At 50.5% G+C, this 22,958-nt stretch overlaps 1 protein-coding gene across 1 annotated transcript in view; it reads left to right on the forward strand.

Moving 5' to 3' along the window:
• The window catches only part of Tspan11 (tetraspanin 11), a 37,341-nt gene that overhangs the window by 8,673 nt on the left and 5,710 nt on the right, over positions 1-22,958 (forward strand). The window contains exons 2-6 of the mRNA XM_028754355.1: positions 2,333-2,524; positions 18,222-18,296; positions 19,048-19,152; positions 21,477-21,635; positions 21,979-22,065. Coding sequence (XP_028610188.1) covers positions 2,333-2,524; positions 18,222-18,296; positions 19,048-19,152; positions 21,477-21,635; positions 21,979-22,065 — 618 coding nt within the window. The remainder of the gene's footprint in view (positions 1-2,332; positions 2,525-18,221; positions 18,297-19,047; positions 19,153-21,476; positions 21,636-21,978; positions 22,066-22,958) is intronic.

The raw sequence follows: 22,958 nt of genomic DNA on the forward strand, positions 1-22,958 counted from the left end.
GAGAGAGAGAGAGAGAGAGAGAGAGAGAGAGAGAGAGAGAGAGAGAGGAGAGACAGAGAGAGAGAAGAGAGAGGAGAGACAGAGAAGAAAGGAGAGAGAGACAGAGAAGAAAGGAGAGAGAGAGACAGAGAAGAGAGAGAGACAGAAAGGGGGGTTATTTCTTAGTTAATGCACTGTGTTTGTTGGCAAAGACCTCAACGTGTATCTTGGGCTGAAGTCTGCTGGTACAACACCATGGACAAAGCACACATCCAGATAAGTCCTTGGAAAAAAGTATCTCAAAGGCTCTTTAGGAGGTATGGACTAGAACTACCAATCTAGTGAGGCTCTCTCAACTTAAAAGATGCAGGGCTGAAGAGAAAAGACGTGAAAGGACTGTCTCCCTCTCCCAGCTGAACTGTGCAGAGTTGAAACCCTCATTCCAGCCTTCTAGGCAATCCAGTTATATAAAGGAATAGTGAGGTGAACTTTTACTCAAAGTTCCCAGTGGTCATGGAAGCTGACCAACAGGGGCAGCCACTAGTCATTCACATGCGTTGTTCAGCCCCATCTACCCAGACTCAGAACGGTCATAGGAATTGTGTGGGGCATAGATAACCCTCACCCATGGGGTCTCTGAATGTCTCCTGTGTCCTGGGATTCTTGGCTCGAAGGATGATTGGTAGGCTATGTCATTGCTGTTGTTAGTACCACTAAGAAAAGGTACTGGCAAGGATAGCACTATTCATCAAAGGTGCATCCTAAGTTTAGAGACGTTACAATGAAAGCAGGGACTGTGCCTCAAGCAGTGGAGGGAAGGTTAGCATCTCCAGTTCCATTTAGCAGCACAGCCATGGTCCTGCATGGTGGTGGCCTTACGCTGACTTCTCTTGGAGGTACCAATGGAGATAAAGGGGTTCTTGGAAAGAATCATCCGTTTGAGCAGCAGAAGCGGAGGATCAGGCACACCCACTTCGTCAGATCCAAGCACAGTCCTGCCTCTGTCCTCAAAAGACCTGGCCCTGAATCTCAGTTCTGAAATGAATGGTGTCATCCCGGGCACTCTGCTATTCTCTATAAGCCTCAATTTCCTTCCTCATCTGCTACACAGGATAATATACCCTGACCCATCCTCCCAGGATGATTGTAATAACTTAGATAAGAAATCGACGGATCACATGTCAATCACATGATGCAAGTGCCTTGGGTATGATAATTGCTAAGAACCCCCCAAGCATTGCTCTCCTGAGGACTGTCACTGTGCAGAGCAGAAAAAACGACCATGGAGTCACTGTGGTACAGGTGGGGAACCTTTTCCAGGGTTAAGCATCCCAGGTGAGGGCAGAAACAGAGTGGGGAAGGAACAGGCCCCTCTAGCTTTGACCATAGTAAGACCTCTAAGGAAGCCTCGACTACTCATCTGAAGGAAAGGGCCCATTCTTAAATGGGGACCTGGAGACCAGGGGCAAGAAGAAGTTGACCTTCCCAGGATCAGATGGCAGAACTTCTCAGAAGTCCCCGAGTCCTGGGCAAATAGCTCTCCTATTCCATGTGTGGCACCTGTAGTACCCACATGGTGTGTAAATGCATTCTTCTAAGTGTTATCCCTACCAAAGCAGTTCTTCGGCCTCATGATCCCTGGAGGCTGGACTCCTAGCTGTGCTCCATGACACTCCTCCTTGGCAGCAGCTCTCAGACCAGAGAGTGAGCAGGGTCCCATCCCAGACCCATCTCAAGACCAAACTGGAATAAGATGGTTAACTCCCTCCCCAGCCTGTGCAGGAGTGTGGGGAGCACAGCCCATCCTGTGCAGGAGTGTGGGGAGCACGGAGGCCTTTCCAAGGAGCAGGCACTGTGGACATGACCTAGCTCTGCATCACTCCTGGATTTGTCCCTCCTAGAAGCAAGACCTCAGCGAGGCACTTTTCCTCAGTGGGCCTGTTTCTTCAACTGATGCACACATGTGAGCATGGGCCAGCATGAAAGGTCCTCTGGGAAATTTTGAGAGAGACCAATGAACATGCTGAGGAAGAGAGAGCCCAGAATGGCATGGGGAAGGCAAAGGGTGTTCATCCCTGGTCAGTAAGAAGCATAGATTTGGGCTCAGACTTAGATTCAAAATCCTTCTGCATCTGTGAGGGGACAGAGGCACAGGGTGAGGTGGGTGTGCTGGCAAGTCTACTGAGCACCTGAACCCTCCATTTGCTCATTTATAAACTGAAACATCCCCTTTAGACCCCTTTGAAGGCTAATTGACAAGGGGCCTGAAAAGAATGTATTGCCCAGTGGCCACTAGACAGATGGCAGCTGGCAAAGCCTCATGCGCCACCTGATTGGCTTTGTGTCTCTGCAGGTAGGTGGGACAGCCGTCATGGCCGTGGGTATCTGGACACTGGTGGAGAAGAGCGGTTACCTCAGCATCTTGGCCTCCAGCACGTTCGCTGCCTCTGCTTACATCCTCATTTTCGTTGGTGGTCTTGTCATGACAACTGGTTTCCTGGGCTTTGGGGCCATCATCCGGGAACAGAAGAGCTGTCTCTCCACAGTGAGTGTCTCCCTGTCCCTATGTGGAAGCTGTCTTTCCACAGTATCTTTCCCTATAAAGTGAGTATAGGCCTGTGCTACATGGGGTCAGAGAAGCATCACACATGTTCCCCAGATAGGGCACTGAGGATACTGAGAAGCCAGAGCAGGGTGGCTTCTGTAGGGTCTGTGGTGGCTCTACTGTCTAGGTATGTCTGACCTGAGCCAGGAGGTCAGCCTTAGCAAATACTATAGCAACTGCTAGAGTCCTTCCTCTTCCCCCCTCCTCCTCCTCCTCTTCTTCCTCCTCCTTCTCCTTCTCCTCCTTCTCCTCCTTCTCCTCCTCTCCTCCTTCTCCTCCTTCTCCTCCTTCTCCTCCTTCTCTTCCTTCTCCTCCTCTCCTCCTTCTCCTCCTTCTCCTCCTTCTCCTCCTTCTCCTCCTCTCCTCCTTCTCCTCCTTCTCCTCCTTCTCCTCCTCCTCCTCCCCCTCCCCCTCCCCCTCTTCCTCTTCCTCCTCTTCCTCCTCCTCCTTCTTCTTCTTCTTCTTCCCCTTCTTCCTTATCTTTTTCTTCCTCTCCTTTTCTTTCCTCTCTTCCTCCTCCTCTTCCTCCCCTAATCTTCCCCCTCCTTCTTGTGCTCCCTCCTTTCTCCTTCATCTTGCCCTCTCTCCTCTTTTTCCTCCCTCTTCCCTTCCTCCTCCCCTCCCCATCTCTTCTTCTTTCCCCTTTTAGACTTTAGCAGGCAGTTTACACAGCAAAGACTGAAACAGTGCTCCAATGACCTTCTATGTCCCTTCACCCAGAGTTCACCATTGTCCTTTCATGGTCACCCTCACCTGGTGCACATCCTCCTCATGTCTTGCTCTCTGCTGTAGAGCAGCCTCAGACACTATGTCATCTTTTTCATATATCTCTCGACCCTAAGGGTCCTTCGTCACAGCTAAAAACAATCAATATTCAGTTCTTAATATCACAAAATAACGAGGTAGCTTCTGATTTCCCCCAGCTGACCCATGAGGTGTTGTTTCTTTTTAAGTTTATTTAATTAGCCCCGTGTGTTAAAACTGACTGATTTGTCTCTGATGTCTCTTTCTATCTCTGAGGATAGTCACCCCACTCTATTTGCTGAAAGATTGGGTCTTTTGTTCTATGAATTTCTAGATTCTTCTTCTTCTTCTTCTTCTTCTTCTTCTTCTTCTTCTTCTTCTTCTCCTCCTCCTCCTCCTCCTCCTCCTCCTCCTCCTCCTTCCCCTCCTCTTCTTTTTCCTCCTCTTCCTTCCTCCTCTTTCTCCTTCTCTTCCTTCCTCCTCTCTCTTCCTCCTCCCCTTCCTTCCCTCCTCCTTCTCCTCTTCCTCCTCCTCCTCCTCCTCCTCCTCCTCTTCTTCTTCTTCTTCTTCTTCTTCTTCTTTTGGATATGCCCCCTTATGTTGTCTAATATGTACTTAGGGCAGTTCCATGGAGAGGTATGATCAGGCTTAACTGATTTGATCATTTGTAAAGAGTACATCATGGCTGGCATTTGTAGGTACTATGGCCTTCATGGCAGCTTCTTCCTGGGGGCCATAGCATCTATCCAGAGTCAGGAAAGAGGCCAGGGAAGAGCCAGCAGGGACCCTGAGGTGGAGAACACCTCAGGCTCCACACAACCAGCTCTCTGACACTCTTTGATGGTGACTGACTCTGGCCTCTCTGTACCCATCCCAGACTAAGCCTAATGTTCAGAAGAGAAGAAACAAACAGAGAAAACTGGGGGAAAAAAAGCTTGGGCTTTGAGAGGAAGCCTAAGCTGCAGAATAGATCCAAATTTCAAAGAGAAATCAGGCTGAGTTTGAAAGAAAGCAGGCAATGAGAAGAAACCTCAAAGGGCTCTTGAGCTGCCTATACCCACTCTGCGTCCCAGCCCCACCACCCATCCTAGACTGTGCAGTATTCTGTCTTGCACTCATCCTAGGGAGTGGAAGCGGGGCTTGCAGCAGGGAGCCTGAGGCCTGGCCCCTGCAGCAGCTCTCAAAGCAGCGACCTAGTTTTTGTCCTGGATATAAAAGCCGCTCTGTGCAGACCCAGCTGGATGGTGCTCCCATTTTGAAGAATCCTTTCATTTGACTCTGAGGAAAGGCTTGGATCCAGGGTGCTGGCAGGGTACATGATGATATATAGGCTAAATTTCTCCAGGGACCAACCTTCAGGAGGTGTACTCAGAAGCACCTTCCAGAGCAGGTTGGGGGCAGCCACAGCCTGCCTGGTCATTCTCAACATGGTCTGGCAAGAACGTGGTCATCCCTTGAAGCCCATGAGAACTGGCTCTGGAAACACACACACACACACACACACACACACACACACACACACACACCTAGAGCCAGAAGACGGTCATAGAGAATGGTGCACTATTCACATACAGTCTATATTCTGTCTCTTTAAAAATCATGTTTAGCTACTTATAATACCAAATATTGTGCAAGTGCCACACAAGTAATTGTGCCTTACCATTAAGGACTAATGGTGACATTCTGTACACACTAAGTACAGACACACCATAGCAGATCCTGTCTCCTCCACATGCACCCAAAGCTGGTTGACTCCTGGGTGTAGAGGGCCAAGTCTTTCTCCAGCATATGGTGAAGAGTTGGCCACCCAAGGTCCCTGAGAGTCTTTGGCATGTCCCAGATCTGACCATTCTGCTGGAGGAAGACATTGAGTCATAAGAACTCAAGCAGAGAACGGTCCTATGCTTCAGTGACCAGCCCTTGTGGGGAGTGAGTCTCAAGGAGATGGGGCTATCAGGTCGATGGAAAGAAAGACCTCTTTCCATGAGAGGCTCAGTTCCTGGGTCTGTGTACAGCTAAGCTCTGAGAAGCCTGAGGTTCTAGATGAGCTGTTGTCTCTGGTCCCTAGGACCTGTCCCAGGAAGGCAGGCTTCTGAGTCCTGTGCCTCCTTCCCTCCTACCATGGACTGCCTTGCAAAGCATCTCAGGGAACATGAGGCAGAGGAGGAGACATCTGCTGGGAAGACCAGGGCTTCCTCTTGACAGCCTAAGAAGGAATGCAGACACTGTCCCTCGGGGACCCTGCTTCTGACTCAGCCATCCATCTAGGGGGTGAGGTGTCCCCAGCAGCCTTGGGAAGCAGCCTCTGCTGACGAGGCATAGCTTGCTGACGACACAGATGGCCACTGTTCGCTGAGCACCGCCGCCGGCTGCTCCTCACACTCCACCAACCCTGCGAAGGCACTGCCATCTGCCCATCCGCAAGCCTCCCGGCACCGGCACCGGTGCCTGCTCTGTCACTCAGACCTCACACGCCCGCCCACAGAGCTGCTCCAGGTTCTGATGTGCACTTGACAGGAGCTGGGGAGCAGGTACAGGTGAAGCGACCTGCAAAGAGAGGGTTCACTGGGAGGACCACCGAGGGAGCAGGCTCAGCCAAGCAGGTAGGAGGCAGAAAGCAATCATGTTGTCAGGACAACATGAAGGGGTAGGACACACAAAGAGAGACCAGAGGTGCCTTTGAATATTAGAAGGTCAGAGCCAAAGGAAGTTGGGAAGGGACAATATGGTCGGGGCCAACCAAGTCTTATCTGTCTGGTCCTCCTGGTTACTAGTTACTAGGCTGCTCACAGCCTGATTGTGGGGGTGTTGAGGCAGTGGAAAATTACAGCATACACCTATAGGAAGGAGTTAATGGTCCATCTCCTATGCACTGACCTAATATATCTCCTGTCCCCAGAGGCGCAAGATTCACTCTATTTACAGTGGAGGCACTAAGTCCCGAAGATGTGGACTGACTGAACCCAGCATGCAGGACTCCCCTCTACAGCCCACTTCCCACGGAGGCAGGAGTTTCATGGTGCAACAGTCAGGTCTAGAATTTGCCCAGAAAGCTACATAGAAGAAGTAAGGGTAGTGTATGATTTCCAGGTATGATCTCAGATTAGAGATACAAGATGGGACAGGCTGTTGGTCCACCTATGACTGCATGTGTGTGTGTGCACTTGCACAAGTGTATGTGTGCAAGTGTGCATGCACACACATACATGCACACACGTACACATACACGCACATACACACATACACACACATACAGACACATACACATACACACACCCACACATACACACACCCACATACACACACACACCCACACACACATATACATACACACATACATACACACCCACATACACACACAAACACACAAACACACATATACACACACGCACACACACACATGCACACACATGCACATACACATACATACACACATACACACACACACATTATGAACGTTTTTCAGTACAGTACATTCTGGAACTTTTTCGGTGCTCCCCTGGGGTGTGGTATGTAAGGGCCCTCTGCAGGGATTACCCACCCGCACATTACAGAGCCACCCTTCCTAATTGCATGCTGTCACCCTAGCAGCCCCGACGAGTGCCACATGGCCAGTATTTCCACTTTTTTAGTAAATCAGGGAACAAGTTACCAGAAATCACCTGCATTCTTTGCATTTTGTTTGGAAAGAGACTAGAGGTCTTAAGTCATAAAAAGGACATTAGCCCATGTCTTGCTAGGAGGAACATAGGTGCAGAAAATGGTCTGTGCAGTAGATAAGGCCCTGCCTGGGAGTTGTGAATTCACCAGGCTTTGTGGGCCCAGGCAAGTGTCTCTGGCTAAGAAAGACATGGAGAGAAAGAAGGGAAGGCAAGGGAAGGGGCTGATAGGAAAGCGGTCTGGGTGTGGGAGGAGGGAGCTCATTCCTGTAGATCACTGGGTTTTCCTCCATTAAAATCTGAGCTCATTTCAATCATAGGCCTTTTTCAGTGAGCCCAACAGAGCCAGCCAGCTGTAGGACTCTGGGTCTCTGTGCAGCCACTGCCAAGTCTGCTCTTTGGGACATTAGTGCTGATCTGGGACTAGGAAAAAAAAATGCTCTCCTGTTCTATTGGGAGGGAACTACAGGCTCTCAGAGCCTTGGCTGTAGAATCTGACCCCTGGGACTTCCTGGGTCACTGTTTCAAAGATTTAAGCAGCACCAACTAGAGTAGCACAGAGGACCACTCTGTGGCTCAGCAGAGGGCAGAGCAAGACAGATTATCGAGTCACAGGGGGAGGACACAGTTGGGCTGTTGGGGCTGCGTCCTGGTGCCCTCCTAACTTCCCACTGTAGCAACTTCTATGCGGGATGTGTCCTCACCTAGACTGTGAGCACGTTGGGAGCAGCGCCCTAAAAATAACTGCTAATTTAGGTCCCTTCTCAAAGGAGCTGCGCTATGATGTGTTGATTAGAGCTATGCTTTTATGATCTTTATGTAATGTGGCTTCCCGGACATTATGACACTTTCTCACTATCCACACATTGTATAGCAGTGAGGTCACAACAGAGCCTAGGAGAGGCTGGGTCTCTCCTCCAGGTTGGAGGTTGCACAGAAAGCTGGACAAGCTGTGAAACAAACAAACATACCAATAAACAAACAAACAAACCTGCTTTTGAGAACTAGCCCAGATACATCTGCCATAATTTCTAGGCCTTGTCCTCCTAGCTCAGAAAACCTCAGAAGACCAGATGGAAGCACCGTGATTCAGGGTCCCCTGGTTTTCAGAAACTGGGTTCTAGAACTTACTTTTTTCATTCATCCCCCTCCCTAAATATAAAAAAAGCTCCTGACAGAGACCCAGTTTAGTCTGAGACATCCATCACGATCTTCATTTGGCTGAAGATATAAAAGTTTGCAGGGCCCACATTCCAGATTCTAAAAATAGGCCCCTCCTTTGATCTGGGTGGCATGGGTACTGGTCATCAGCTTTCCGCTCAGATGGCCTGAATTCTCTCTCTCTCTCTCTCTCTCTCTCTCTCTCTCTCTCTCTCTCTCTCCATCTTAGCTAAAATAGAAGATCTGATGTGAATAATTTAAAGTCCATCCCTTTTCCCTTCTTGGTTCTTATACCAAACCGATTGCTGCTACCACGTCCGAAAGGATGAGCTATTCCTGTCCCCAGGGACTGTCTCCTTCTTAGGAAAATGACTTTTAGGGGCTGAAGGCATGCCAGGATAAAGGGAGCAGGAGGGAGGGATATCTAGCCTTGGTGCAAACAGGATAGACTCTTCCTGGGGATGCTTGAGGACACTCCCACCCCCACCGCACCCCAGCTTGGATGTCCTTCATTCCAATGCCCACCTTTGATCTTTTCCCTTTCTCTTTGAGGACCACTGTGTGTAGAGCTGGACTCACTGTGTTTCTCCTTTGGGGCTTCCTGCTGCCTCCATCTGATTAAAGATTTCAAAAGGAAGTTAACCCAGAGGGAAAAAATGAATAAAGGCAAGGCAGTCGTCTCCAGAAAAGAGAACACATCTAAAGCAACTTATCTCTCTAGGCCGAAACTGGGCTTTAATGCTGCCTGTGTTAGCCCAAGAAAGCAGTGAGAGTAGGTTCTTAGTTAAACAATTCAGAGTTCAATGCCTGAGAGGACAGTGATTCAGGAAGTAGGTGACTCAGGGTCCTCAATTCCGATCTGTCCTTGGTCACTTTCGTCATTGCTTCCTTCATAGGCAGAATGGGACAGAGAACAAGAAGGTTCTGGGTTGTGTTGCTTATGAACCTGCTGGTGGAAATGTGAGTGTCACAGTACTCATGTTTATATAATACACACACACACACACACACACACACACACACACTTTTCCCTGTCCTCACTAGTCTGGTGTGGGATGCCTACAGAAGCAGGCAGGTATCTACAGAGGACATGACGCACAAAGCACACAATCAAAGCAGACTGCTTAACATCTGCTGGGCCCCAGTCTCCATTCCAAGACTACAAAGCTCTGTTTGCGCTCGAGCGCACACACACATACACACACACACAAACACACACACACACGAGGTTCTGAGTAACATAGGGACTACCTCCAAGCACAGGGCACTCACTTTACAGGTTCCGTATCTTTCCTACACAGCCATCTATGAACTCAGACTCTGCTGGGAAGGCCATCTAGACCAAAGGACAGTTAGACTATACTTGAGGAGGCTGGAGACCTTGGTCTTAAAGATGGGTGGATGGTTGGTCATGTGACCCATGGAAGGAGGGAGGGAGGGGGAGGAGGTGATGACAGTGGCGTGGACAGGAGATCGGGTGCCGAGTCATGGCTTCCCTCTGACCTGTGAGATTGCCTAGCGGAGAGCTTTTATGACAACTTGATCTCCTAAGATGCCAGCCACTCTGTTCCCAGTACTGACCCACATTGTCACCCAGGCAAGATCCTGAAAGTGGTAGTGTCAGCATGGGTATTAGACACCTGGTCCTAGCCAAGTGTGCAACAACCCAAGAGCATTGCTACCTCTGATAACTTCTGATGGTGCAAAAATAGATGCCTTTGGTGGATGTGTCTACGTCTTGCAGCCTTGGCTGGAGCATGCAGAAAGCCCTCTCTTGTACCTAAACATATCTCTGTGTGTATACCCCTCATGCCTGGCTACCCTGAAGATTTTTCCCCTCTCTGGGTGGCCAGCCCTCGTTACTAAGCCTGTGAGCCAGGCTACAGCAGGCACCCCAGGGAAGATAATGAGACCATCAAGGAAGAGGTGGCCTGTGGAGAGAAGGGGTCATTTACAGAACTACACCCCTCCTCCTCCATTTGCTTCTATTGGAGCAACTGAGTCTTTGCCCCACACCCACCCAACCCCAGGAAGTGTCATAAACAGGGCTGTTGTGTTATTTTTTCCTAGAAAGATGAATGTCTATTGACATCAGATGGGCACCAGTGACACACCAAAGAAATAAATCTACCCAAATCTACCTTGTGGAAACAGTGTGTACACCCCAGTAACTTACTGCTACTCTTACAGTAACCCCAGTTCCTCACAGGAACACAAGTGACCCTCAGCAAACTACTTCACTCAAGAACCCGACCCCTTATGGATGCCAACTTGAAACTTGAGTCCCTGTGCTCCCTATAACTTGCAGACAGCGCCACCAAACAGACTCCTCTCCTTCACAAGTATTATCTTTATAACCTCAGGGTACGACATTGTGAATCTCTTTGAGTGTCCTGATGCCTGTAAGTTCCCTGAGCTTCCTGTGAATCTCTTTGAGTGTCCTGATGCCTGTAAGTTCCCTGAGCTTCCGGACTCTTATGAGTCAGCTTGTCCCTTTAGGAGGGAAGGCTTCAATTTAGAGGAAAGAGGTACAGAAAAGGGAAAGATTGCCTTCCTTTGGAGACAGGACAGCAGGCCTTGGGGCAGAGTGAGGCTCCTTCTACCTTGGGACCAGAAGAGGAGTGGTGGTCGTAGATGTCTGGACATGTCCCTGTCATGGTTAATGCTGGACTTGACTGTGGAAAAGCCTTCCTGTTGACTGTCCGTGGTCAATGTTCTAACTAACACTGAGGTTCTAGGGACACTTCAGAAATGTAACACCCCAGAAGCTAGACGGCTGAGGGCTGGACTCCCCCCACACCCCCCCCCCCCGGTAACTCAGGAATCTGACTGAAACGCATGGCTTTCCATTGGCAGCCAGCAGCCTCAGCCCCTCCAGTTGTGACAAACACATGTACCTCTCTTAGCCCACCACAGAGCAGAGGATGTGATATCCCAAGGGCAGGCTGGTCCCAAAGCAAGGACACAAGGCATGCTCACCGAGCAGAGAGTCCTGCATAGCAGCAGGATGCTCTAGGGAGGAAGGAGGCCGTCTGACCCTTCCTCGCCAGAAGAACATGCTGGACAAATGCCTTCCTCCCACCTCTGCTTGCATTTAATGTTCAAGATCCAAAGGATGGGGACTTCACCCTAGCCACGTAGCATCTTATCACAGAGGCAAGCCAGGCCACCTTCTGTGCAACTACCTTCCTAACCAGGACCACCTTTCTCTGTACCTGATCATTGCCTCCTCCAGCAGCATGCTCGACAAACACAGCTGGTTGGTTGGTTGGTTGGTTGGTTGGTTGGTTGGTTGGTTGGTTGGTCGGTCAGTAGGTTGGTTAGTTGGTTGGTTAGTTGGTTGGTTAGTTGGTTGGTTGGTTGGTTGGTTAGTTGGTTGGTTATTTTGTTGGTTGGTTGGTTGGTTGGTTTGTTTGTTCATAGGCAGTAAACTTCCTCCATCACCCCTCACCTCCAAACTTCTGCAGCCAATGCTGCATCACACATGGAAGGCTTGCAGACCATCCACCTCAACGGGTGTTTGCAGCCCATGTGTTCCCGGCTTTCCTGCTCTTCTTGACACAATGTAGGGAAGAGAAAAAGGACTGTGATTCTGCTATTGTTTTGGTATGCTGTGGAATATAGGACCCTCTGCTGAAAGGGGTTTATATTCATCTCAGATGCTTTCTCCTCCAAGATGTCTGACCTTTCCCAACCCCTAGGCTGACTGTTCCCTGGAACGTAAGGTCTCCTCTCTCTTGTTCCTGGTAGAAATGTCTCCTGGGTTCCCTTTTCTCCATTACTCTTTTCCTAGAACTCTCGCCACTAGAGACCACACTGTGGCCCCATCCTGGGCCCCTGCCACCATGCCCTGCCCTCATTATTCTATCTCCCTGTTAGCCTGTGAGAAAGTGGGAAAGCCCAAGCCCTTCCAGGGGCTCCCAGGCAGGTTACTCAGGTCCTCAGCCAAAAATCTATCAGCAGGAGGATCCTTGGGGTCCCTGGGCTATGTGCACTACCCTACACCCTCCATGGGGAGCCTGCTTCTCTCTCTCTACAACCAGCTGCTGGCCCTGTACGCATTCCGGATCGTGTTGTCACTCAGCCCATTCAGATGAAATTCTGGGAAGTCCCCACATGAAACCTGGTAGACACCTGTCCTTGGCTTGTCTCACAGGAACTGTGTTTTGCTTCCATGGTGCCTGGACACATGGAAGGTAATACTTTGGGGCCTCAGCAGTTAGCCCTGTACTCTGGATGACCTCTGTGCTTCTGGAAAACCTCCTTCCTCCCCAGGACCTGTCAGCCCCCTCCTTGCTGCCGTGTCTCAGTCTCCCCTCAAGCTGCCGGCCAGCTATCTTCATGCCAGTTCTGATGGTGTCTGTGCCCAGCCCCCATCCCAGTCACCCCCAACAGACTGAATGTGAGAGCCAGCCATAGACTGCCACAGTCTCTCAGATCCCAGGTGGGATGGCTGAGGCCCAGCATCCAGCAAGGCAAGGCTGTGGCCCGTTGACCCAGTCTGTGAGCACTGGACTGGTGCCAGGACTAGAGGTCACCTTCGACCTTCCAACAGTGACATCTTGTTAGAGGAATGACTTGATGCTCCGAGCCTACATCCTCTCTCTTCTGCAAATAGCCAAGTGCCTCCAGCTGTTGGGTAATTGTCAGAAAATAATTTGCCCCAAGGTCACTTGCTGCTTAAACAGCTGGCTCTGTCTTTTCCGGTTTGGCTTGGTCTGAAGTCCTGGGTCCTCCCCCCACAACCCGACACCTGGCTGCTGTCATCTTTCACACTAAGCTGCTGAGATTTTCAGGGTGGAGGGGCTTCTCACTGCCGGTTAACTTTGGCCTTGTCTTGAGTCTGCTCTTTCTTCAAGACTATTCTGAGAATAGCCTGGTATCTCCACCTGTCCCAGCTCTCCTGCACCAGCACCTTAGTGGTTATGTGGTGGTCTTGTGGCAAGCCTTACAAACTGAGTTCGTTTTTCTTTTTAAATCGCATATGCAGAATGGTGAGGGGAACCAAGGAACACTTTGGTAACCTAACACTTCCTTGTTTGTGGCAGAGTCCATGCAACAGAGGAAGTCTGAGGTGGCAGTTTTATAAAAGTCTTAAAACTGACCACAAAGATAGCAAAATAGATGCTGAGCTGCTGCCCTGCACCATTTGCCCCTGCGTATCTGACACAGAAATTACCTGGCACGTGGCTTGCCCCAGTGCGAGGTGAGTCCATCTGAAGACTGTTTCAAATTAGTTGCCCTAATGTCCCAGGGAGATGTATTTCTGCATATTTCCTGCAGAGCCTCTCATTATAAGATATGCTAGTTTCATTCAGAGAATACCGTGCGATCTCAGATTCCTCACAGCTCTGTCGTTTCAGAAAGCATCTAATTTTGCTTCGAGTTAAAACTGTTACAGAACTATCAAGGGGGTGGGGAGATGGTTCCAAGAAATAAAGACCTAGCTGTGCAAGCATGAAGATCAGAGTTCAGATGCTCCAGATCCAGGCAAATGCAATTCCCATGGCAATACGCCTCTCCCCAGGTCACCAAGAGCAAGAGAGAGCAGAGGGACCTACTGTCTCAGAGAGCACAGTTTTCCCACAGATTAAATGCCTTTACCTGGGGTATGTGAACAAATATCTCTTCACCCCCAAACTGGGCCCCAACAACAGACAAAAGAAGCAATTCCACCCAAGCCCAGCTTGGTGAAGCAATGAGTTTACTCCTGTTTCTTACAGGAGTGTGGGTGACCAAAAAGTAGCTTTCTGACTGAAAAGTTCACCCAGGCACAGATGAGGCTGAATCCCTGGCGCTCCATCACTTCTTGCAGCCAGCTCCACCCAAGGGTTCCCCTGTCCAGCAGTTGCTTCCTGCTTATGTAACCTTGGGCAGAGGCCTATGAATCTTGTAGCTTCTTTGTGTCCCGAGAGGATGCTTCCCTTTGAAGGAAGTAGTTATGCAATCCTAGGCCATCCCTCCAGCCTCCTGACCCTTGCTCAGGTCACACTGAGTAGTGCAGATCTGTCCTCCCAGACAGGCAGAGTCAAATCCCTCTAACGCTTGTGTTTCTGGGTTCCATCTCTGTCTTCTTGGCAAGTGAATAACTTTCTCCAGTCTTCTTTTGTGCATTGCAAAGAGCCTAGGGACACATATGCAAATCGAGTCTCAGCATCAACCTGAGAACCTGAGGGGAAGTGTGTCTCAGACTTTCCCAATCTCTGAATCATTGATGTGTCTGCTGGGTAGTTTCGTGCATTAGAAACTGTCCCATGCTTCAAAGAAGGTCAGCTGCACCTTGGTTTTGCCTTCTAGAAGCCCATAGTACCTTCTGTACCGCCTGTGACAATAGAAAAATGTCTTCAGAGTTTGCCAACTGGTCCCTGGAGGCAAAGTCTTTCCAGAATAGGTGAGCCGTTTGGTAACCTGAACTGAGCTAGCAGCTGTGTTGCCTTCCAGACAGAAGATTAAATTGCTTTTCAGCACAGGACTGACCCTGCTGTAGGTTCCTGTTGTCTCACACTCCTCCTGTAGCCCAGGGGTGTTTCCTGAGCGTACACCCAACCCTACCAGGCACAGTGGAGGAGCAAGGGAACTCCAAGATGTGCTTCCTATCCCCAGAAGCTCATAGTTACTCTGGGGAGACAGGACTGAGCTCTTCAGCAGAAGTAATCGAGACAGCCATGAGTCTTGTTATGTTGAAGGTGAAGGCCTCCCCAGAGCAAAGGAGCAGTGGACCAGCAGGGGAAGGGATCAGAAGCAACCAAGTCTAGAGAAGAGGACCGAGGAGACAAGGCTGAGTCAGCCAGGGATCAGGCAGCTGGTGCTGTGGACATCTTCAGGGGTTGGCACTGTAGAGGCAGGACTGAGCTGAGAAATGAAGGGCAGGTGGGCACTGTCAATGGGATTGGTGAGGGCAAAAGCTTAAAGGCTGGACAGGTAGCCTGAGGTGGGAACTGTGCAGGGGTGCAAGGGGAAGCTCTCTGAGTCATACAGAGGGGCTGAGACGATTGTGCTGGGAGTCTGAAAGGGCTGAGTAAAGTAGAGGAGACAGCAGGGGTGAGGCATTCCTAGGGCTCATAACCTCCCTGTCACAAATGCAGCAACCTTCTAGGACAAATCATTCCTGTGCTAAGAGCTGCAGGATCTTCTGAACCCTTCGCCTGCCTCCTGGGAGCTGTCACAGGGAGCTATGACTCAGGGCCTCTCCTGCCCAGGTGAGTCACACATCTGTAATTTTGTTGCAGTAAGAAAGGCTGCCTGAACTGTCACCTGTGACCGGCTCAGTCCCCTCAGAGCACCAGGCTCCAGCCCTGTGTCCTGGGATACCTGATCATACTGGAGCATTACTCCTTGCTCCCCTGGGTGCTTCACACGGTACCAATGTGCCTCCTCTACATGACATCTTAACATGTCACATGACCTGTTAGATTTTTCTGAACAATCTCAGTTTCATCTGTTTCAGAGATGTGACATGGTTTCATGTCTCTCTTCTTCCTCTTTCCACTTGCTCTCAAGAGCTACCATAGTAGTGATTTCCCCAGGGGAGCAGTATGAAACAGCCACCTCCTCAGGACTGGCGTCTATGAGTGACTCACAGTTGACCGAGAAGCAGGTGGTAAGATGTGATCTCCTAACTGCCAGCAACCTAATACTGTTGTTCAGGGACGGGCAGTTCATCACCTCTTTCCTGATATTTTGTAGGCCATGCTAATATTCATTTGGGAGGCCTGGGTTGACCAGTAGTCCCTGCCTATAGGTTCTGTGTAACAAGACAAAGACTACCCTTAGTATCACACCTGGGTAAAAGGAGTGCAGGACAACTTCAAGCCAACCAAAAGGGCGGACCTATTAAGAATATTGGGGTTCTGAAGGCTGTGAAGTAGTGGGACAGTCTCCTGAGCCACACTGTCTAGTGAGCCAGGCAGTTCCAGGAGTGTCCTGCACTGATCTAGACTGTTGGTCCTTGACACTGTCTGACAAGTGCTGCTTACCTCAAGCCTACACTTGGCTGTGCTCTAGGAGGAAGCATGTCAGAGCTCTGGAAAATCAACTTCTCTTACAAGTCAGGATGGACAGGGCAGGTAATGCCACCATTGCCACTGGCAAGGGATTGAAAGCCCAACTCCATGGTCAGGGCCTCCACAGATGCCCAGAAACTCGTATCCTATGTACAAGGACCGCAGCACCCACACAGCTGTTACAGAGGCATACCACCCTGGTCTGAGAGTAATTTTCTAATTTGCAGTGGTGCCCATTCAGCCAACCCCAGTGAACACAAGAGCCTAGACTTGTCACAGATGCCAAGCTTGCCACCAGCTCTCTCGATGTCTTCATGCCCATTCCTGAGAGCAGACGTGGGCATCACAGACCTCTTAGATGCATCAGTTTACTCTGGGTCTCATTCAGTACCATCTACAGGTTGAAGAGTCCTGGGACCAAGGACTGTGTCCTGGGGAGCCTCTAACCCCTCCCATACTACTGGTCCTGAGTCTCACACTTGGAGCCTGGAAAGCCCTGTCTAGACAGACAGACAGAACCCCAGACAATGCCTACAGCAGAAGGGATCACAGAACGTGCACCTCTAGCCTGTGCCCCTCATGGCACCCACTCTATCTTTCTCATATCCTCAGTCATGGAATGATAGGATGCATCCAGGAGGACCTGACAAAGCTTGAATGTCCAGGCTGTGTGTCCTTTTCTATGACAATGCAGGAGAAAATGGGAAGGGTGATCAAGAACATACTTTGTCCTCTCTGCCTCAGGCTCCTTGAGTGACAGACAGTCTAAACCCCCATCTAGAGAGATAAGCAACTTTTTCTGGTCACCAATGATAACCAGTAATAGTGTTGTGTTGAGAACAGAGGACACAATATTACTGAGGGTTAAGAAGTAATTTAAAGGACAGCTTTGCCCTGGTTCTTTCCTTAGGACTTGAAAGAAATCCCATGCCCTTTGTGTGTGCTTCCCAAGCCCTGTCCATCAGGCAAAGACTACTGGCTCTGTCTTACCCTCCTGAGGACCCATTACAGCTGTCTCCTCCTGCTCACATACCTTCCCCTACTTCATCTCAGATGGCACCCAGAGGTGGCCTTCCTAAATCCTGCGATCTCAATACACATTGGCAACTGCCCTGTTGTTGTGACCAGATGTGAGCTCTAGAGAGAAGAGAGGTATTTTTCTTACTGGTCATCCTCTCTTTACCCTCCCCACCTTCCTCAGTTCCTTGTCCCTTGGGTGTCTGTGCTCTGCTGGCACTCCTTGTCCCTGTCCAGTCCTTTCTCAGATCGTAACCTTTTAACTCCCATGAAGCTGATGACAGTGCACAGCCAGGTGGGAGCCAGGAGAGAGGAGCACAGCCAGGTCCCTGGAGCTCAGGGCTAGCACTGAGGAGCCTGGGAGAGACAGGCATGGTGAGGGCAGCCAAGAGCCCTGAGGAAAGCTATGAAGGATAGGAAGCAGGCATCAGGGCTGGAATATATGACTCAAATCACTACCCATGGGCTTCTATCTTTGCCTTCTCCAGAGCCCTATCTCCTTGGCCCAGCCTGCCTCTCCTTTCCAGTCATCTGGGTGTCCGCATTGCCCAAACTCAAATGTTCCACACTCCCTGGGTTGTTGCTCTTCTGCTTGGAGTATGCTTCTCTCCTTGGGTCCTTTTTAGAGAGGTTTCATGGATGTCACTACTTCCACTGGGCCTGCTCCGACACCCCATGACATTAGGAGCCTCTAGGGTTAGCCCATAGAATACACAGCGTTCTAATAACTTCATATTGCCCAACACCCATGAGCCAGTAGTTCCTTACCCACAGTGCCTAGCACCTGGCATCCAGTCAGTGTCCACTCAAGCCTGGATGAGTAGATGGATTCTTGGGCTCCCCATTAAATAGTGAGCAGAGGGGTGAGTGGGAAAATTGATGGTGGCAGCCAGCAGGGGTGGGGTTGTCGTGTCCAGATGTAGATTAAAAAAAGAGGAGGATGGGGTGACAGGAGCCCTGGCAGGTGTCCCTGCTGCCCCCTGCTTCTTTGCAGAGGCTTTTGTTACAGGAGAGCCCAGTTCCTAGGGTGACCATTCCTCTCGTTGCTCCTAGTATTTCTGCCTGTTGCTGGTCATCTTCCTTGTGGAGCTGGTGGCAGGGGTCCTGGCACATGTGTACTACCAGAGGGTGAGTACGAGGTCCTTTGGCTGAGTTTTCTGTTGGTACCATAGGAGGCTCTGTTTCCTGGGCTGGGGATCCATTGCACCCCAGTTTCCTGTCTCAGATCTGGTAGACCTCTCTGTTTCTGTGAGCACTACTGGGATTCACTAAGGAACCTGGGTGAGAGTTTCTCAGGGAGGACAGGCCATCCTTCTCCCCAGACCCCTCAGGGATCCCTGGGGAAGTCATCTGCTAAGACAGCCATTGAGAAGGGATTAGAAAGGGTCAAAGGGCAGACTGGCATCCTGTAAAGACTGGAGTAGGCCCTGCCTACCGGGATGGGTAAGAGACTCTCTCTCTTCCCATGCTTGTAGCTTCAGGTTCAGGATTTCATGAACAGGGAGACATAAGGATGGAATAGACAGTATGTCCTGATCAAGCAGGTCATTTCAAGCCAGTGTCCACACAGTTTCACAAGGTCACAAGTGCCCACAGGTACAATGGTGATCGTCACCTCTAGATATGTTCCCCTGATGAGGTATTGACCCTCATCTTGCAATCAGAGTTTAAATCCACAGCAAGTTAAAGGCAGCTCCTGCGAGACACAGCCTGAGCCGTGTCATCCTCAGCCCCACTGTCAGCTCTGCCCTTCCTGTCAGCTCACAACACCCCGTTCGAGTCATTTCAGTGTCCTGACACCAGCTGGTGGGGATTTGGAAACACCTAGGGGCTAGAGGAAGGTGGGGGATCTGCTGACACTCCATGCTCCCCTCCTCAGCTGAGTGACGAGCTGAAGCGGCACCTGAACAGCACCCTGACTGAGCACTACGGGCAGCCCAGGGCCGCAGAGATCACAGCCTCCGTGGACCGGCTGCAGCAAGACGTAAGCCACAGTCTATGCCATCTCCCAGTCTATGCCATCGACCTCAGGAAAACTTAGTCACCCTCTCTAAGCTTATGTTGCCATTTCCCTAACCTAAGCCGTATGGTGGAGAGGTGCAGTGATGGTCGTCACCTCTAGATATATCCCCTGACACCATGAAAGTACCCAATGAGTCCTGGCTTCTCCAATATACCTCTTCCACTCTGGCCAAACTCCACCCCTGCTGGCTTCTCGTTTGGGTCTCCTGGGACAGAAAGCTGCTCTCAGCTCCTCCTGACTACGGACTAATTTCATCCTTCCTCAGAAAGATGGGCACCAAGGTCCCAGTGTTCTAGACCAAGTCACTGTGGCTCAGAGCAAGAAAGAATTTTTTGATTGTGAGCCATTGGGCAGCACATGAGGGATATAGGAAAAGGCCTCGTTTCCAAGAAGACATAGCTGATGTCAGAGAAAATGACCAGGGGCATGTCCACACACATGGGTACACATGACATATGTGGTCATGTCCCATGTGCTTAGCCCAGTAGCTGGAAGAGGGCAGCCCACATTGTTGAACATCTATTGCGAGCAGTGTGCACCCTCTGGGTCCCACATATAAGGAGTTGTGTGAGGCAAAGGTTGGGCAGGAGCCTTGACTAGAAGGTCTTGTTCAGGGAGCTCTGGAAAATAACAGGTGACACTGGGCAGCTTTTCCTGGGCACCTCAGATTAGAGTAGGGGAGGTGGGTCTGGAGATGGCCTGGAGGAAATCAAGGCTGCCACTCACCTGTCTCCATGGCATCAGTGTGTGTAACATGGACCTCTCCCAAGCTGGGGCAGTTAGTGTCCCAGCCAGCATCCAGGTAGGAAGGAACGAGCCTGAGACTGTGGTGGATCAGAGCCAGGGCCACATGTGGGCCACATGTATATAATGACACACATGCACACAGGCCACTCCTCATACAATGAAGGTAGTAAGAGTTGTGTCTTGGTATCTACAGGCTCTGTACACATACTAAGTGTTCTCCCAGCACCCACTCTGTCCATCTTCACACAGCCCCACTGCAGAGGGTTTGGTCCCAGTTTTTTAAGTAATGTAGTATTTCAGGGACACCAGCTCGTGTGCATGCAGACATATACACACACATACATACACACACACAGACATATACACACACAGACATACACACACATACACATAAACACACAGACACACATACACACACATACACACACACACACACACACATTCCACAGGGACACACCGTGTACAAGTGCCATGTGACTCTCAGTACAGCCCACCGCAGTCATTGTTCTGTGTGTGCCATCACGCTCTGTGTGCTGTGTGCTCTCGTGAGCTGTGGTCATGCCCTTATCTCATTGCTGTGTCACGTGTGTGCTCTGGGTGTGGTATTATGCAGTGTACATGCTCTCTCTGCTCCGGCTGTTGTGTGGTGTGGATGCTCTGTTCTTGCTGTTACACTGTGCGTGCCCTCTGGCTGTTCTCTTGTGCTGTGAACATGTTTCACGTGCTCAGTTATGTGCAGGCTCTGTGCTCAGCTATGTGCAGGATCTCTGTTCACACTTACAGGTTTTGCTGGCCCCCCAACAAACAAATCATTTCCCTTCTTCCTCTGTGTTCTTCTCAAAGACAGTAAATGGTAAGCTAAGTCCTCAGTCTCGTTCCTGGCGTGGAGAAGGTCCCTGAGCCCACGAGACACCCACAAGACAGACTCAAGGCAGTTGTGTCATGCACCTTGTACAAAATTTTAGGATCTCAGTGTCCTGACTCAGAGGGGAGAAGTGACAAACATTAGTCCTTTGAATCGCTTTGAATGTGGTAGAGTGCAGACCCGCGGGGTTCCGCTTGGTACTCACATCAGCCTCTGTAGTCAGGGCTGACTGGCCTGTGTCCTGCATAGTCTCTAGGACACACTCCATGTCCTTCTGGTCTTGGGACTCTGAATTTCAAAACGCAACAGAAATCCTGGAACCTCAGACAAGGTTGGGTCTTTTTCCCCAACTGGATGAACATGGTGTCACCCCTTTGTGAAGTCGCGATGCTCTGGACCCTGGCTGTACACCCTAGCACCCAACCTTACATTTGTGAAAGCTCCTTATCTGACTCCCAATCTCTCAGATAATCCCTACTGTAGAATACCCGGCACAGGTAGACAACAGGTGTCCTGCAGAGAAATGCCCCAGAGAGACCCCGCCCTTCTCTAAAGGGAAACCACAGAAGAGAGAGGGACCAGGTTAAAACCTAGCATAACACTTGGCCCTGGATCGAAGGAGCGGAAGCACCACACAGACCCTTCTCACCCGAGCCTCCTCTTCCCCTCTCAGTTCAAATGCTGTGGCAGTAACAGCTCAGCCGACTGGCAGCACAGCGCATACATCTTGTCTCAGGAAGCACTGGGTCGCCAGGTGCCCGACAGCTGCTGCAAGACAGTGGTAGCCCGCTGTGGTCAGCGGGTCCACCCCTCCAACATCTACAAGGTAGAGGTGAGTGCTGAGGTCACTTGGGGTTTAGGGGGAACCCCAGGAAGGCCAGCTCAGTAGGTAGGTGTAGGAAAGCAAAGCACACTCTTTGGCCTGAGATCACAGAGCCTGGGACCCTCAAAGATCCGACAGAGAACTAAAAATTAACAGGCCCCTCCCAGAAGTCTCAGACATCATGGCCTATCCACTGGGGCTCTCAAAATGGCCGGGAGAAATTGAAGGATGGTCTCTTTAAGCACTGATATCTCTCAGCCTCAGCTGCAGACATAGGATGATGGTCACTCATCTCCTAACCCTCCTGCCTGTTCTTGGCCCAAGGTTTGAATAACCCACCTCTACCTCACAGGGAGGCTGCGTGGCCAAGCTGGAGCAGTTCTTGGCTGACCACCTGCTGCTCATGGGAGCAGTGGGCATTGGGGTAGCCTGTCTTCAGGTAAGTGAGGTAGGGGATGTCTTCCCTCTAACATCTGTCTTGGGGAAATCAGCTGACGCTTTTTGCATGCATATTTGGCCCTGCCCTACTCCTGTTCCACCCACCCCACCCCCTTTCCCTTTGCAACCAAAGACGAACCACAGTGTTAGCCTCATTCCCCAGAGAGCCTTAAACAACTTGAATTTGTCTGGAACAGGGACCTGTGACACATCTGAGTGTGAGGTCAGGTATGTAGCATGTACCCTGTGTGCACAGCACAGCCTGCTGGGATTGTGACCATGCATGCCAGTGTGTGTGCGTGTGTGTGTGTGTGTGTGTGTGTGTGTGTGTGTGTGTAAGTTGCCTGTGTGCACATGTGTGTGCATGTACCTGCCATCATTCTCTGTGTATTCATGTATGCTTCCGGAAAGATACACCCAGTCTCCCTGAGGATGGGCAAAGCTACACTCTCCTCTCAATACCTCTCCCCACATGCCCCTCCTCTGGCCTCCATCAGTGAAGTGACCTTCAGTCCCATCATTTGCTCCAATCAAGAGACCTTAGGGGAGAAGCCACGGATGCTGAGCAGGCACAGAAAGTGGTCCCGTCCTCATGTATACTCCTGCTTCCTTCTGATGGTGGGAGCTGTGTGGTGGCTACCCTTCTAGAAGGACCTAGGCATCCTATTGCCCTGCCTGCATCTCCCACCCCAGTGCTGTAAATGACATCTCAAGAAGGGAAGGGGCTGAACATTCAGACACCAAGATCCCAATCTGTCGCTGGCTCCACATGACCTTGGGCCACCACTTACCTTCTTGTACTTCAACGTCATCTGCAGATGAGGCTCATCTCCCCTTCCACAAACCGCTGACATAAGAGCCAGCTGTGCAGGAGAGCACAGGGCCCAAGCAGGG

This window comes from Grammomys surdaster, unplaced genomic scaffold (assembly GCF_004785775.1).
Source record: "Grammomys surdaster isolate TR1022 unplaced genomic scaffold, NIH_TR_1.0 126013, whole genome shotgun sequence".
In the NCBI taxonomy this organism is placed as follows: domain Eukaryota; kingdom Metazoa; phylum Chordata; class Mammalia; order Rodentia; family Muridae; genus Grammomys; species Grammomys surdaster.